Here is an 18,503-nt window from a genome sequence, read left to right as displayed (position 1 = left end):
TGAGTGCTTCATGATTACGTAGTACAAATTCATCATGATAATGTCAAGAATAAAATAAAGGAGCACTTGAAGGGATCTGGAAAAATTTCAAACACTGTTTCCCTGCTCTATCTAGTATTGACAACCGGAATTGCAACCGCTTGGAACAGACAATAATTTTGGAATCCACATGAATTGTAAACTGAGGCAAGCAGTTCCTTGAAATTTCAAGTGACTAAGTTACAGACAATAAATTTTTGTCATTGATAAGTTTCTGGTTAAGCTCAAAGACAGAGTTTCCAATGCTATCAAATAAAGGGGTAACAAGTTCATTACCTGTCTCATACACATATCTGTGTGAAAAGGCTTTTCCTTCTTAGACATATCAATTAAACTCTCTGCCTGAATGGGCCACGAAGGCCCAATGGTACCGACCTGTCGCTGTGTCATCCTCAGCCCACAGACATAACTGAATGTGGATATGGAGAGGCATGTGGTCAGCACACCACTCTCCCAGCCATATTCTTACACATATACAAAAAAATAAATCCAGAAACAAACTTCATAGCAAAAGTAATATGAAATTGTCTTTACTTTCTGTGGTTCCTGATTTCAAAGTTATATCACATGCAAAGCAGGTTGAACTCCCTCAACAAATTCCAAGGAATGAGCCAGTCAGTTCCATAATGAAAACTTTTAAATTAACAGAAAAGTATAAAATACTTGAATATTACATACTAGAGATACCCATTGTGCAAAAGCTTCATAAGCCCTTTTGAAGCACTGCAGGTGGAATGTAAAGCATTAAAAAAGCATTAGGAGTATTAAACCATTTGCTTTGAATTCAATTACTTCCATAGTAAGTACTTTTTTGTGTTACATCCATCATTTTACATTACAATGGAATACCCAGGATGGAATTTAACAATATTATGAAAAGGAAAGTTGCTACTCACAGTATAGTGGAGAAGATGAGTCACAAATAGGAGCAACTGCCACAAATACAGCTTTCAGCCAGTAAGGCCTTAGTAAAAAATAGACCACACACACACACACACACACACACACACACACATTCCTACAAATGCACCTCACACGCACTGCAGTCTCAGGCAACTGAAACCACAATGAATGTGGCGGTATTTTTTTTATGTGCCTATCTGCAACTCAGCATTTCCACTATATGGTGAGTAGCAACTTTCCTTTTCATAATATTGTTAATTTTAGGTTACGAGTTATTTTTCTTTGTAAAGGGTCAAGAACACCCTGTTCCTAGCACATCAAGCCTTCACAATTCTCAAAGGAGTACAGATGATTCAGAAAGCAATTCCGCACCAGCGTGGCCAGTCAATTCTGCCTTACCAGTGTTGCCTGCTTCCCGGTAGCACTAAGCCTTGCTGACACCTGGGCTGGGAAGGGTACCGTATTTACTCGAATCTAAGCCGCACTTTTTTTCCAGTTTTTGTAATCCAAAAAACCACCTGTGGCTTAGAATCAAGTGCAAAGTAAGCGGAAGTTCTGAAAAATGTTGGCAGCTGCCGCCACAAAGATAAATACTGGTGCCAAAACCTCTGCGTCAGTAAATAAAATAAAAAAAGGTGGAAGACGAACTTTTTTTTTCTCCGCACCGAGTTTTGACCACTGCATTTTCATACATTCTCCAACAAAGTAAACACAAATTCTGTATTATTCATCTTCGAATGTAGTAGCATTTCAATGTACTACGAAAATCCGACTGGCAAGACTGTTTGGGATGTTTGTCAATATGGCCAACTCTATGTTCTGAATTTTTTCCTACCTGTGAGAAGAGATTGTTGCTAATAGGAACTTTGATGAATTGTAAATCACATGCAGTATTCTCTACATCAAAAGAATAATACGAATATAAACATTTTGCCATGTATTCTTTCGTGTTTGCTGCTATCTCATTTAAATTCTGTCTGCCTAATAAGCTACAAAACTAGAGTGAGACAACAGCAATGTGCAAGAATATACACAAAGAGGCGTCTGCAAAGATTTTCAAATGGAGAAAATTTTTCGCTAAACTCTTGTTCAGAACATCTATCATATGCAGTCTATTATTTGGTTCTTGTTGATCATTGGAAGTAACAACAAATAGCAGTCTCTTTCCATTGTTTCGCTAATGAGACAATTCCTCTCTCTCTCTCTCTCTCTCTCTCTCTCTCTCTCTCTCTCTCTCTCTCTCTCTTTTTTTTTTTTTTTTAATGTAAGCGGCGGTAGCACGCATAAAACCAAGCCGTGCCGTGAGCGGTTACAGACCGTAAACACTCATTATCAGAATGTGGCAAACAATGCATGACACAGTACAGTAATGCATTTTCAGCTAAAGAGTGACGTAAACACCTATAACAAAGAGAACGGCAGTTATCAGATCAAAGAAAAATAAGCAATCAATTCAAACTAGACGTAGCACATGAAAAAGGAAGGGTACCTGTATAAATACAGATGGAGCACCTGACGCATAGCAATGACTACCTGGTAAAGCTAAACTGCTAAGCTTACAACTCGAACCAAACTACTGTAGCTGTATCGTCATTCATTCAACCTAAATTGTGTCTCATATTACAATGGACCAACTTTGTATCGATTTGGAGGTGCGGCCTAAAACTTTTCTCTCCCCTTGAATTTCGAGTCTCAAATTTCACGTGCGGCTTAGATTCAGGAAATTTTTTTTTCCTTGATTTCGAGTCTCATTTTTCAGGTGTGGCTTAGATTCGAGTGCAGCTTAGATTTGAGTAAATACGGTACCTGAGAAGCCTTGGGCCTTGATGGTGCACCATAGCTTGCACCCCTATTGCCTGTACAGTTGAGCTCGAGTACCCGTAGTGCGGGCAACAGGACAGAGCGGTCGGCCCGAGCCATGCTCGGACGGATAAATCTGACACAATGCATGGCTCTGCCTAATACATAGGTACATCCACTAATTTTCCTTATCTGATCTGCTAATTATTCTACAGCTTCTGTATCGCTTTTAGGTATTTGTTGCATATAGTGTCTGTCACTATTTTGTTTCGTACGTCTCTGAATTAACCACTCCTTAAATTCTTTGAATGTTGTGGCTCCCTTAAGAGTTTATGTGTACCCTAAATAAGTTTTAGATTCCCCTGTTACTCTCAGTTTCGCCGGCCGCCGTGGTCTCGTGGTTCTAGGCGCGCAGTCCGGAACTGTGCGACTGCTATGGTCGCAGGTTCGAATCCTGCCTCGGGCACGGATGTGTGTGATGTCCTTAGGTTAGTTAGGTTTAAGTAGTTCTAAGTTCTAGGGGACTGATGACCGCAGCAGTTGAGTCCCATAGTGATCAGAGCCATTTGAACCATTTGAACTCTCAGTTTCGCAACACTCAATAATTCCTTATCAGGCAAACCTTCCGTCTGAGCCAGATTTCCTAGGTCTCTCACAAAGGTTTGTACATCCTCAGTTGCCGTACCACAAAAAGGAGTGTTTAAACTCGCAACTGACAAATTTACACTCTGTTGTGACAATTGTGATTCTACCAATCCATGCAGTTCTGTATTATCCACTGTTATTTGTGCTACTTTTTCTTCTTACATTCATTTTTATGTCAAATCATGAATCATTTCAACTCCCAGCATTGCCTAGCCATATGCCCGCAATGATTACATGTATAACATTTTACTAGAACTGATTTTGTATATAACACTGAGTTACTCTCAAGGCTACACTGTGCACATCTAACAGGAACAAACTATTCGTGTCTTCCATTACCTCTAAAACTATAGCAAATCCACTGGTTCTCTACTCGCAATAAAATCTACTTTACAAAATTCACAACCGTCAAATCTCTTTTCCCTGACTGAAATACAATTTCTTTTTTGACTCCCTGTACCACAGCCTGCAGATTGCTCTAAGAAGGCAACATCAATGTTCTGATACCAGTGTTAGATAATACATGGATTGTCTCCCATGGAGAGTGAAATGAGATGTGAGGGTAAAAGAAGATTTATTCAATTAAATTCTTTATTCCATCCCTCAGCCATACAATGTCAAGAACAGCTTGGTAGAGGCATTCTGGTGCCTCTCATGCAAAACAGTAGATGTTTAGCATTGCTGATAGTGTTGATAGTGCAAAGAGTGGGGCTGAGCACAGCATCACTCGAGTGCCACCGTCCGAGACGTCTCTGGCTGCAGTTGACAATGGCTGTGAACTCCCTCCAGCAAGTGGGCAGCTCCCTGTTCTGATGGTTACTTTTTTGTAACTTAGGGTAGGCTGCCATGTCTTGTGGTCAAACAGTGGGCCCTGTACTGCATTCCTGGACGTTGATCTGGGTGTCATGGACTTGTGGTATAGGATGTGATACTGAGACGAGGGCATTTAGTACACAAATGGCTAAGTGCTTATATGCTCCAGACTACATTCATTTAGGGCTTAAGGCAAGTACTCTAAACACTTCTGTGGTGACAACTGAGGACAGGCTTCCGTCCTTCACACATAGCTGGCACCACTTCACAATGCCTGTCAGTTTTGTTTTACTTTGCAATGCTTAACACTCTCACCCAACTGCAACTGGCTCTGTTACAACGCACTTCCACTCTGGTGAATTTTTTTTACCGATTATTGTCGATAAGCCACAATGAAGGGCAGTAATGGCATGTTCCATGGCTGAACTTGAGATGTTTAACTCTGGACAGGAGCACGTAGAAGATCTGTGGTTCAAGTTCATTAGAACAGTTGGTGATTCACCTGGCAGATATGTACCTAGTAGAACAGTTCATGGTGAGAAGATCCCTCCATGGTATATAGCCACTGCAGACAAACTTCTAAAGACACAGAGATTACTGCATAATAGGTGTAAAACCGGGCAGTCTATAGATAGAGAGATTCTAAATGAAAGACATTTGGCTGTCAAGAGGGCAATGCATGAGGGATTCAGTGACTGCCAAAGCAGAATTTTATCAAATGATCTCTCACAAAATATAAAAAAATTCTGGTCATATGTAAAGACTGCTGTTGTTGTGGTCTTCAGTCCTGAGACTGGTTTGATGCAGCTCTCCATTCTACTTTATCCTGTGCAAGCTTCTTCATCTCCCAGCACCTACTGCAATCTACATCCTTCTGAATCTGCTTGGTGTATTAGTCTCTTGGTCTCCCTCTACAATTTTTACCCTCCACACCGCACTCCAATACTAAATTGGTGATCCCTCAATGTCTCAGAACTGCTAGTGGCATCAAAGTTGGTTTCTAAACACACATGGACAAGACAGGATTTAAAATTGAGATCAGGAAAGCAAACACAGAAGTACTGAATTCAATTTTATTAAGTTCTTTTAATAAGGAAATTCCAAGACTAATGCCACAAATTTAATTCTTACATAACTGAAAACAACAGTGAAATAGACATTAGTCAATGGCTTATAGAAAAAGCTCAAATTGTTGAAACTGAACAAAACTCCTTGACTAATGGAATCCTTATCAGATTCTAGACCACTTTTAACCACAATGTACCACAGATCCCTCAAACAAAAAACTGTGGCCAGTGGTACATTAAAAACACAGGTCATATCTACAAAAACAGTAAGACAAGTGAGCCACAAGCTATCATTCAATGCAGAATATATTCTGAGCTCAAAGATTACGAGGTGTCACAAACATGATTTTCTCCATGCCAACCAGCATGGATTCTGAAAATACTGACTATGTGATACTTAAATCGTGCTTTTCTCACAACATACTGAAACCCTTGTATCAAGATAGTCAAGTAGATGCAGTATTTCTTGACTTAGTATTGCAGTACTTGACTTGGTACCACACCTAATTATTATCAAAGGTAAGATCATAAGAGATATCAGGCAAAATTTTTAAATGTACGAGGCTTTCCCAGTTGGGACAACGCAGCTTGTTATCTCGGATGGAGAGTCATCGACAGACATAGAAGTAACTTCATGTGCATCTCAGGGTAGTGTATTTGGACCCTGACTGTTCATATTGTACATTAATGGCCTTGCAGACAAAATTAATAGTAATCTCAGACCATCTGCAGATGATAAGTTATCTATAACAATGTCTGAAAAAAAAAGCTGCACAAAAATTCCATCAGATCTTGGTGCAAAGGTTGGTAACTTGGTTTGAAAGTTAATAAACATAAAATTTTCCACTTCACAAAATGAAAAGATGTCACAACTGGAATCGGTCAACTCCTACAAATACTTGGGTGTAAAAATTTGTGGGAATATCACAGGGAATGATCATGTAAGGCTCAGTTGTCAGTAAAGCAGTTGGCAGACATTGACTCAATGGTAAATACTAGGGAAATGCAATCAGTAAACAAAGAAGATTGCTTACAAACACTTCTGGAACACATTCTAGAATACTGCTCAAGACGTGTGGGACTCATACAAAAGAGGACTAACTGGGGTACAGAATGTATACAGAGAAGGGCCACATGAATGGTCACAGGTATGTTTGAGAGCTACTCCTCCATGGTTAATTTTAGTCCTACCGAAAGTACCTGCTAACACATATTCCTCATTATCCCTCCGGCAGGTGCACGTTTTTTTATTGCATGGGCAGTCGTACGGCACATTTTGTGTGCCACTTTCGCTTCTCACTTCTATAGTTATTTTCATATGCTCTCACCCTAGTCTTGATATTTATTGGGTTATTGTTTTTAAAGGTAAATATAGTATCACTCAAAATGATAGTAATAATATCAAAATAACAATTTTTGGTGTAATTAATATAAATAATTTATTATGGGCACAGTGGAAAATACTAAGAAATAATGTTACATATCTAGCCAAATGTCTATTACTGTTGCTCACATAGTGGGAAAGAATGTTTCATTATTTAACATGGCTGTTAATTATTCTTTATTTAGAAAAGTTGATATACATCTAAACACATAAATGACATAGTTCTAAAAAATCTACATTTTGCTGTCAGCATTGAAAATCAATATATTCATACTGAATGCCTGAGGAAACTATATTGTAATAGCTTACAGAAAGGCCATGTTCACTACTTAGGAATTTAAGGGATGTCAAGATTCAAATCACTAGTCACCTGAGTCTGCATGTGTAACTTAACACGTTTCACTGGGGTAACTAACACTCGTACGCTTCCTGTAAACAAAACTATTATAAGAAGCACACTTTATTGTTGTGTCAATATTCTTGGCCCTACAACAAATAACACAGTGTCCTCATTTCTTAGCCAAATGCTTCTCAACTTGCTCAGATGTTGTCCAGTACCTTTGAAGGAACAGCGATATATCCTTGGGAAGGCTTTGAATTTTGGCTCTTTGTGTTAGATGTGGTTTCATGAGGTCATAAGCCAGGTTCTTCAGAAATACTCATCTTGCAACCTTTAGATTTTGTCCATTTGAGTAAAAAAATGATCTGGGTGTTGATACCAGCAATGTCGATTAGAGCGGGAAACATTACCAAAGGCAATCTTCTCATTATATGAGCCACAGAATACATGCCACACATCTGGTCAACTGTATCAATGCCACCCTTAGTGGTATTGTAATTTAACACAATCTATGGCTTTTGAGAATGTTCATCGATAGTACCTGAATCATGAATAGTTGACAACAATAAAACCACCTTGTTCTACTTTGGTACGTAAGAAACCAACATCAAATCACTTTTATATCCGAAGAGGGATGAACCAGGTACTCGATTTTTCTTAGGCAGCTACCGAAGGGAATTTCTTGTTTATTCCCAATACACGTAAATCTTTTACCTAATAGCGACATAGCCATGCGGCAACTTGTATACCAACTGTCATTAGTTATATTCCTGTTGGATCACTCTATATGACTCTTAAGTCTGTGAACTATTTCCAACACTGAATTTGAGACTGCATAAGGCCCTTTGGGGTGCTTTCCACAGTATACCTCAAGGTAGTTCGTAAAAAATGTTTTCACATCACAAAGCACAAATACCTTAATGCCATATTTGGCAGGTCTGTTGGGGATATATTGCACAAATCCACAACGACCACGAAAAGCTTGAAGTTTCTCATCAATGGTTACAAACTCACTAATGCTGTACATACTTTTGCATTGGTTACAAACACATCCAGAATCGAACGTACTGTGGCCAACTTATCAGATCTTCTAACTTATCAGATCTTCTCCTCTCTTCTCTTTTGCATTTATTGTCGAAATGAATACAACACAGCAAGAATAGAAACTGCTTGTAGCTCATTACAGCTCTTACATTTCTATTCCTGATCCATCGGTATTCGACAGTTCCATTATATTTGTGTGGTGAGGTTTCTTCACTCCAAAGACATAAAGTAACCCAAGGAGTGCCAGTATTTCACTTCACATCTTTTTTTTTTCTTGTCTCTTTCTCTCTGATAATCAGAAAATGTTGTTTTGAGCTGAATATATTCATTTGTATATTTCACAACAGTATTGATCATTTCCATGTTAATTAGCTTGAGGAATCCAGAAATCTCAGCCGTTACATTCCTGGCAATGGCCTTGCATCCAGGAAAAACGTTTACAATATTTTTCCCTCTCACTTTGCTTGTGACAGAGCTAGTACTTTTCCTTCAATAGAACCTGGTTGACAATTATTGTCCTCATTTTCGTTCGACCCATACTCTTGTTCACTTTTAGTGTCACGGTCACTACGAGTAATTACCTCCACTTCCTCAGCAGTATCATATTCTGATATAGTGTCTACATCTCTCACAAAATTTGGATCTTCATTCAAGAACCATTCAAGTTTCTCCTTTGTTAAATGCTTTCTCACCCTAAAATAAAAAATTATATTGAACACAGGCCACAGGAGCATTGTAAGTAAAATATGCACTACGTTCCAAGTGGTAAAAAAACACTTACACGATCAATCGCGCAGTGCACCGAGTGCGCAGAAGTGACAGCGTTACACTAAATTCTCCGCTTAACAAACTCCTTAGCACTGATAATTACTGCACTGCACATAATAGTCTTCAGAACAATAATGAAGGAATATGTCAAGTTTCAAAGGTCTCCACTGTTGCCAATACATTGGATACGCTGATTCAGATATAACTAGTGTGAGCTAGTTTTTGTTTGCAGAGAAGATATAACAGGGATTTTTGTTTAAGAAGATCTCTATTTAATTTAGATTGTTCCTGCACATTTAAGTGGAAAATTAAAAACCTATTGTCAGCAACTACTAGTAGAAAAGGCATGGACCTGTTAGGATCTTTCCATGTAGTACTCAAAGATGTGCCTGTCTGCTTTAACTCAGTGTTCTGATTTTCCCAAATTCTACTCACAGCTACTGACTTTCTCATTTATTGTACATGATTCTTGTGTGTGTTACAGTTTCTAGAGCAATGGTTAACACACACATTGTGTTTCATTGTTCTAAAAGATCATCACTGCTTCTAACAGGAATTATGTTTGCATGCATGACTCTTCTAGAGCTTCTTTGTTCTTCCCCTTGAGAGGTATGGTGCCTATAACTTCTCCTCCTTTGTGTAGTTTCATATTATTTCTGGTCCATTCAGATGAAAATCATGAGCAGCGAGGAATTTTCTCCGTGCCCAATTTATACTGACAGATGAAGAATTTTCAAAATGTGTGGCTATTTTCTGTACTTCCTTACTTGCAGTTCCATTTCTTTATTTTTAATAGATCATTCAGAAATTTCATAGGTGATTGGAACAGAAAACATGGTCACATTTGTCCTTACCAGTTCAAGAAGTCTTCTCTTAAGTGAGAAGAGTAAATCTTAGTTATGTTCATTTCAGTATTGTTTGTTCCTGCAAGGAGGCTGGAGAAGACATTACACTTCAATATTGAAATATTTTCACTACTTGCAGTCACCGAACTGAATTCTATTGCAGTCACCGAACTGAATTCTACACCTGGTATGAAAGAGTGCCATACCACATATTTGATAAGCGTAACAACTAAAAATTCTTTGAATTCTTATACTGGGAAGCAAAGAAAGTACACTTCATGGAGCCTATCTGAACCACATTTGTTTTGCTGATGAGCTGACATTGTTTGCCTCTAATGGATCCAATATTAAACAACTCAAAGAACTTAATAACATTGCAAATTTGAAAGTAAGTTCAAAACTAAATTACTTTCCAATTAGAATTATGTAGACCATTACATTTAAAAGAAATACATATCATTGTTACATTATTTAAAAGAAAGTTTTACATCTTAACCTTTCAGACGCCATTCTATGTGTGGAATGGGAACAGTTCCTAGTAAGTGGAACAGTGGGAAGCACCCTCTATGATGCACTTCACAACAGTCTGCAGGGTATGTGTGTTTATGTAGATGCAAGATAGGAAACACATAATGTCTGCCATGAAAGTGAAAGGAAATGGGAGGACAGGCACGCAGATGACAGATGGCCACGGAGGTTTTTGGTTGAATTCCAAGCAAGGGTGCCAACGCCCCCTGGCTCCCAGGGAAAGGAAGAAAAACAGTGTAGTCAGATGTTTTTCTTTCAAGAAAATAATTTAAAAGTTCAGTATAATGTAGGTTTTTAACAGGATTGGAGCTGGAACTGTTTTATGACTATTTACAAGTTGCCATTCATTTACCAAAATATTAAAAGTACTCCATACCCCCATGTCTTGCCCTCCCCCTGCCCCAAAATACTATCGTATGGGATCACTGATTTCATAAGAAAAAAAATGCACACAATGACAATAACTTTGGTAGTACGGCAGAACTACGTATCATAGCATACAGGTAATACCTTGATGGTATGGCACAATATGTGCTATGCATGATACATGTTTTGTTTGTTACTTTATATGCAGATAATTGTTAACAATATTTTTTCTTTATCAGAACTAGATAAGAAATTATGACCGGTACTTGCCTTTTCCACACAATGTAATAAAACAGGTTTTACAAAATAGGTTATGTGTTATCTTATGCACTGGAACTCTTCTCTGCAGTTACTGTGAAATACTGATGGAGTACTTAGTCAGGTAAAAGGAGCAAACAGTTCAATTTCATTGCTGTTCTCTCAGCTCAAGAACAATTTCATATTGCATTAGTCAATTCTCAGTCCAAATTTTATGATCACTGTGCTGCAGGTCATATAGTGTTCCTTATTGCTCTGGTTATCAAATTGTTCCAGCATCAAATTAAATTTGGTCACTTAACTATAGAAGGTGAAAAAAATGGCCCAATAAAAATAATTTGCCAACAATGTCAATTCACAATGTCAATCATAGTCAAACAACTGCTATTGTTAATTATAAGCTACATGCATATGAGGAATATATAATAAGATTAACTGCTACACTGATCTTGGAAGTATGAACTGTGCCTGAAACTAAAAATGTGAAAGGGGAGCATAATAAGAACTGAAGGCAGGGCACCTACAGATTGCTCTCCCCCCAATGTCTGGAGCAGGGAGACAGGGATGGCCAGTTCATAAGCAACTATTCTAGTAACCAGATTCAAAAGCCTTCACTCAATATATGTAGTTTCTTACCTTGATATAGCAGTGCCAGATGTTTCTCCAAGCTCCACGATCCATACAATGAACACAGTTTCTTCAGAACATTGGCAAGTGCTGAGTCTACATCTTGTGACGAAGCAAAGGTCCAAAACTTTGAAAGAATAACATGCTGCAAAACAAAAATTTATGCATTATTAAGTATTACAGAAAAATATTGGGAATACACAGCTTCGAGAGAAATACACTCCTGGAAATGGAAAAAGAACACATTGACACCGGTGTGTCAGACCCACCATACTTGCTCCGGACACTGCGAGAAGGCTGTACAAGAAATGATCACACGCACGGCACAGCGGACACACCAGGAACCGCGGTGTTGGCTGTCGAATGGCGCTAGCTGCGCAGCATTTGTGCACCGCCGCCGTCAGTGTCAGCCAGTTTGCCGTGGCATACGGAGCTCCATCGCAGTCTTTAACACTGGTAGCATGCCGCGACAGCGTGGATGTGAACCGTATGTGCAGTTGACGGACTTTGAGCGAGGGCGTATAGTGGGCATGCGGGAGACCGGGTGGAAGTACCGCCGAATTGCTCAACACGTGGGGCGTGAGGTCTCCACAGTACATCGATGGTGTCGCCAGTGGTCGGCGGAAGGTGCACGTGCCCGTCGACCTGGGACTGGACCACAGCGACGCACGGATGCACGCCAAGACCGTAGGATCCTACGCAGTGCCGTAGGGGACCGCACCGCCACTTCCCAGCAAATTAGGGACACTGTTGCTCCTGGGGTATCGGCGAGGACCATTCGCAACCGTCTCCATGAAGCTGGGCTATGGTCCCGCACACCGTTAGGCTGTCTTCCGCTCACGCTCCAACATCGTGCAGCCCGCCTCCAGTGGTGTCGCGACAGGCGTGAATGGAGGGACGAATGGAGACGTGTCGTCTTCAGCGATGAGAGTCGCTTCTGCCTTGGTGCCAATGATGGTCGTATGCGTGTTTGGCGCCGTGCAGGTGAGCGCCACAATCAGGACTGCATACGACCGAGGCACACAGGGCCAACACCCGGCATCATGGTGTGGGGAGCGATCTCCTACACTGGCCGTACACCTCTGGTGATCGTCGAGGGGACACTGAGTAGTGCATGGTACATCCAAACCGTCATCGAACCCATCGTTCTACCATTCCTAGACCGGCAAGGGAACTTGCTGTTCCAACAGGACAATGCACGTCCGCATGTATCCCGTGCCACCCAACGTGCTCTAGAAGGTGTAAGTCAACTACCCTGGCCAGCAAGATCTCCGGATCTGTCCCCCATTGAGCATGTTTGGGACTGGATGAAGCGTCGTCTCACGCGGTCTGCACGCCCAGCACTAACACTGGTCCAACTGAGGTGCCAGGTGGAAATGGCATGGCAAGCCGTTCCACAGAACTACATCCAGCATCTCTACGATCGTCTCCATGGGAGAATAGCAGCCTGCATTGCTGCGAAAGGTGGATATACACTGTACTAGTGCCAACATTGTGCATGCTCTGTTGCCTGTCTCTATGTGCCTGTGGTTCTGTCAGTGTGATCATGTGATGTATCTGACCCCAGGAATGTGTCAATAAAGTTTCCCCTTCCTGGGACAATGAATTCACGGTGTTCTTATTTCAATTTCCAGGAGTGTAGATAATAGAGGGAAACATTCCATGTGGGAAAAATATATATAAAAACAAAGATGCTGTAACTTACCAAATGAGAAAGTGTTGGTATGTTGATAGAGACAATAAAAAAACACCCACACAAATTTCAAGCTTTCGCAACCCAAGGTTGCTTCATCAGGAAAGAGGGAAGGAGAGGGAAAGATGAAAGGATGTGGGTTTTAAGGGAGAGGGTAAGGAGTCTTTCTGCTCCCATTGTAATGACTCCTTACCCTCTCCCTTAAAACCTACATCCTTTCATCTTTCCCTCTCCTTCCCTCTTTCCTGATGAAGCAACCTTGGGTTGTGAAAGCTTGAAATTTGTGTGTGTGTTTTTTATTGTCTCTATCAACATACCAATGTTTTCTTGTTTGGTAAGATTCCAAGTGGCAAATGGGAAAAACCCCTAATGACCAGTGAAACAGTGCTGGAGATGCCCCGGACAGTGGTGGTATACCAAACCTGTCACATGCCATATGACCTGGCAACAAGAAGTGATGGTTTGAGAGGCCATTTAATTACATAGCAGGACCACTTTGGTCATCATCTGCAGCACAGCGGATTGTCAGCAATATTTTACACCCTGTTCTGTTGTCCTGCCATCCTGGGCTTACATTGCAGCAAGACGTCTGCCTGCACACTGTTTGAAAGTATGAGTTAAGAAATGTCTTCAGTCACAAATTTTTGTGTTTTATTAAATACACAATGTATTTGGGACCCTGTGAGTATTTAATAAAGCACAAAAATTTGTGTCTGAAGGTGTTTTTTAATTTATACTTCCAGTGCATTGAATACAACTACGTTTTAAGCTGCAAAATATGAATAAAATTAAAATTTCTACTGTTTGTCTTTGTGCTTGCCAAACCCCACCTTGTCTAGCGAGGTTAGCAGACCTCTTCCCAACTAGAATTTTTGGAGCATTCTACATCTACATCTACATTTATACTCCGCAAGCCACCCAATGGTGTGTGGTGGAGGGCACTTTACGTGCCACTGTCATTACCTCCCTTTCCTGTTCCAGTCACGTATGGTTCGCGGGAAGAACGACTGTCTGAAAGCCTCCACGTGTGCTCGAATCTCTCTAATTTTAGATTCGTGATCTCCTCGGGAGGTATAAGTAGGGAGAAGCAATATATTCGATATCTCATCCAGAAATGCACCCTCTTGAAAGCTGGCGAGCAAGCTACACCACGATCCAGAGTGCCTCTCTTGCAGAGTCTGCCACTTGAGTTTGCTAAACATCTCTGTAACGCTATCACGTTACCAAATAACCCTGTGACAAAACGAGTCGCTCTTCTTTGGATCTTCTCTATCTCCTCCGTCAACCCGATCTGGTACGGATCCCACACTGATGAGCAATACTCAAGTATAGGTCGAGCGAGTGTTTTGCAAGCCACCTCCTTTGTTGATGGACTACATTTTCTAAGGACTCTCCCAATGAATCTCAACCTGGTACCCACCTTACCAACAATTAATTTTATATGATCATTCCACTTCAAATCGTTCCGTACGCACACTCCCACATATTTTACAGAAGTAACTGCTACCAGTGTTTGTTCTGCTATCATATAATCATACAATAAAGGAGCCTTCTTTCTATGTATTCGCAATACATTACATTTGTCTATGTTAAGGGTCAGTTGCCACTCCCTGCACCAAGTGCCTATCCACTGCAGATCTTCCTGCATTTCCCTACAATTTTCTAATGCTGCAACTTCTCTGTATACTATAGCATCATTCGAGAAAAGCCACATGGAACTTCTGACACTATCTACTAGGTCATTTATATATATTGTGAAAAGCAATGGTCCCATAACACTCCCCTGTGGCACGCCAGAGGTTACTTTAACGTCTGTAGACGTCTCTCCATTGAGATCAACATGCTGTGTTCTGTTTGCTAAAAACTCTTCAATCCAGCCATACAACTGGTCTGATATTCCGTAGGCTCTTACTTTTTTTTATCAGGCGACAGTGCAGAACTGTATCGAATGCCTTCCGGAAGTCAAGGTAAATAGCATCTTCCTGGGAGCCTGTATCTAATATTTTCTGGGTTTCATAAACAAATAAAGCAAGTTGGGTCTCACACAATCGCTGTTTCCCGAATCCATGTTGATTCCTACAGAGTAGATTCTGGGTTTAAAGAAATGACATGATACGCGAGCAAAAAACATGTTCTCAAATTCTACAACAGATTGACGACAGAGATATAGGTCTATAGTTTTGCACATCTGCTCGACGACCCTTCTTGAAGATGGGGACTACCTGTGCTCTTTTCCAATCATCTGGAACCTTCCGTTCCTCTAGAGACTTGCGGTACACGGCTGTTAGAAGAGGGGCAAGTTCTTTCGCGTACTCTGTGTAGAATCGAATTGGTATCCTGTCAGGTCCAGTGGACTTTCCTCTGTTGAGTGATTCCAGTTGCTTTCCTATTCCTTGGACAGTTATTTCGATGTCAGCCATTTTTTCGTTTGTACAAGGATTTAGAGAAGGAACTGCAGTGCGGTCTTCCTCTGTAAAACAGCTTTGGAAAAAGGTATTTAGTATTTCAGCTTTACGTGTGTCATCCTCTGTTCCAATGCCATCATCATCCCTGAGTGTCTGGATATGCTGCTTTGAGCCACTTACTGATTTAACTAAGACCAGAACTTCCTAGAATTTTCTGTCAAGTCGGTACATAGAATTTCATTTTCGAATTCACTGAACGCTTCACACATAGCCCTCCTTACGCTAACTTTGACATCTTTTTGCTTCTGTTTGTCTGAGAGGATTTGGCTGCATTTAAACTCGCAGTGAAGCTCTCTTTGCTTTCGCAGTAGTTTCCTAACTTTGTTGTTGAACCACAGTGGGTTTTCCCTGTCCCTCACAGTTTTCCTCAGCACGTACCTGTCTAAAACGCATTTTACGATTGACTTGAAATTTTTCTATAAACGCTCAACATTGTCAGTGTTGGAACAGAAATTTTTGGTTTGATCTGTTAGGTAGTCTGAAATCTGCCTTCTATTACTCTTGCTAAACAGATAAACTTTCCTCCCTTTTTTTTATATTCCCATTTACTTCCACATTCAGGGATGCTGCAATGGCCTTATGATCACTGATTCCCTGTTGTGCGCCAACAGAGTCGAAAAGTTCGGGTCTATTTGTTATCAGTAGGTCCAAGATGTTGTCTCCACAAGTCGGTTCTCTGTTTAATTGCTCGAGGTAATTTTCGGAGAGTGCACTCAGTATAATGTCACTCAATGCTCTGTTCCTATACCCATCCTAAACATCTGAATGTCCCAGTCTATATCTGGTAAATTGAAATCTCCACCTAAGACTATAACATGCTGAGAAAATTTATGTGAAATGTATTCCAGATTTTCTCTCAGTTGTTCTGCCACTAATGCTGCTGAGTTGGGAAGTCAGTAAAAGGAGGCAATTATTAGCCTAGCTCAGTTGTTGAGTGTACATCTACTTCTACATCTACATCTACATGACCACTCTGCAACTCACATGTAAGTGCTTGGCAGAGGATTCACAGAACCACAATCATACCATCTCTCTACCATTCCACTCCCTAACAGCGTGCGGGAAAAACGAACACCTAAACCTTTCTGTTCGAGCTATGATTTCTCTTATTTTATTTTGATGATCATTCCTACCTATATAGGTTGGGTTCAAGAAAATATTTTCACATTCGGAAGAGAAAGTTGGTGACTGAAATTTCGTAAAAAGATCTCACCGCGACAAAAAAACTTCTTTGCTGTAATGACTTCGATCCCGATTCGCGTATCATATGTGCCACACTCTCTCCCCTATTACGTGATAATACAAAATGAGCTGCCCTTTTTTGCACCCTTTCGATGTCCTCCGTCAATCCCACCTGGTAAGGATCCCACACCACGCAGCAATATTCTAACAGAGGACGAACGAGTGTAGTGTAAGCTGTCTCTTTAGTGGACTTGTTGCATCTTCTAAGTGTCCTGCCAATGAAACGCAACCTTTGGCTCGCCTTCCCCACAATATTATGTATGTGGTCTTTCCAACTGTAGTTGTTCATAATTTTAACACCTAGGTACTTAGTTGAATTGACAGCCTTGAGAACTGTACTATTTATCGAGTAATCGAATTCCAACGGATTTCTTTTGGAACTCATGTGGATCACCTGACACTTTTTGTTATTTAGCGTCAACTGCCACCTGCCACACCATACAGAAATCGTTTCTAAATCGCTTTGCAACTGATACTGGTCTTCGGATGACCTTACTAGACAGTAAATTACAGCATCATCTGTGAACAACCTAAGAGAACTGCTCAGATTGTCACCTAGGTCATTTATATAGATCAGGAAAGCAGAGGTCCCAGGACGCTTCCCTGGGGAATACCTGATATCACTTCAGTTTTACTCGATGATTTGCCGTCTATTACTACGAACGAGTGTAACCTCAAACCATAATAATTCACAGCAACTATCTACTTCTATTTCACTACAGGATAAACTACTACTAACAGCGACAAACACGCTACCATTGGTTGCATGCAATCTATCCTTTCCAAACACCGTCTGGGGCTTTGTAAAAATTTGCAGCAGAATTAATCTCTGGCTTCAGGCAGCTTTCCGTACCTATAACGCTTTCAGCTTCGGTGCTTTCTATCGATGTTTGAAGTTCCGGTACTTTACCAATGCAGCTTCGACAGTTTACAATTACAATACCAATTGCTGCTTGGTCCCCGCATGTCCTGACTTTGCCCCGCACCCTTTGAGGCTGTTGCCCTTTCTGTACTTGCCCGAGACCATCTAACCTAGAAAGCCGCCCAGTCCACACCACACAACCATTGTTATCTGTGTAGCCGCCTGCTGCGTGTAGTGGACTCCTGACCCATCCAGCAGAACCAAAAACCCCACCACGCTACGGCGCAAGTCGAGGAATCTGCAGCCGACACGGTCGCAGAACCGTCTCAGCCTCTGATTCACACCCTCCACTCGGCTCTGTACCAAAGGTCTGCAGTCAGTCCTGTCGGCGATGCTGCAGATGGTGAGCTCTGCTTTCATCACGCTAGTGAGACTGGCAGTCTTCACCAAATCAGATAGCCCCTGGAAACCAGAGAGGATTTCCTCTGATCCATAGCGACACGCATCATTGGTGCCGACACGAGCGACCACCTGTAGATGGATGCACCCTGTACCCTTCATGGCATCCGGAAGGACCCTTTCCACATCTGGAATGACTCCCCCCTGGTATGCACACGGAGTGCACATTGGTTTTCTTCCCCTCTCTTGCTGCCATATCCCTAAGGGGACCCATTACGCGCCTGACGTTGGAGCTCCCAGCTACCAGTAAGCCCACCCTCTGCAACTGCCCGGATCTTGCAGACTGAGGGGCAACCTCTGGAATAGGAAAAGCAGCCACGTCCGCCTGAAGATCAGTATCAGCTGGAGACAGAAC

The 18,503-nt window shown here is 41.2% G+C and overlaps 1 protein-coding gene across 7 annotated transcripts in view; it reads right to left on the bottom strand.

The window, feature by feature from the left end:
* Positions 1–18,503, bottom strand: part of LOC126267337 (peroxisomal acyl-coenzyme A oxidase 3-like) — a 124,648-nt gene that overhangs the window by 15,577 nt on the left and 90,568 nt on the right. For all 7 annotated transcript variants that reach the window (XM_049972446.1, XM_049972449.1, XM_049972445.1 and 4 more), the window contains one exon: positions 11,437–11,572. In XM_049972446.1, the coding sequence (XP_049828403.1) occupies positions 11,437–11,572 (136 nt within the window). The remainder of the gene's footprint in view (positions 1–11,436; positions 11,573–18,503) is intronic.

This window comes from Schistocerca gregaria, chromosome 4 (assembly GCF_023897955.1).
Source record: "Schistocerca gregaria isolate iqSchGreg1 chromosome 4, iqSchGreg1.2, whole genome shotgun sequence".
Classification (NCBI taxonomy): Eukaryota; Metazoa; Arthropoda; class Insecta; order Orthoptera; family Acrididae; genus Schistocerca; species Schistocerca gregaria.
The sequence above is the reverse complement of the archived record's forward strand: the minus strand, read 5'-3'. Positions and strand labels throughout refer to the sequence as shown.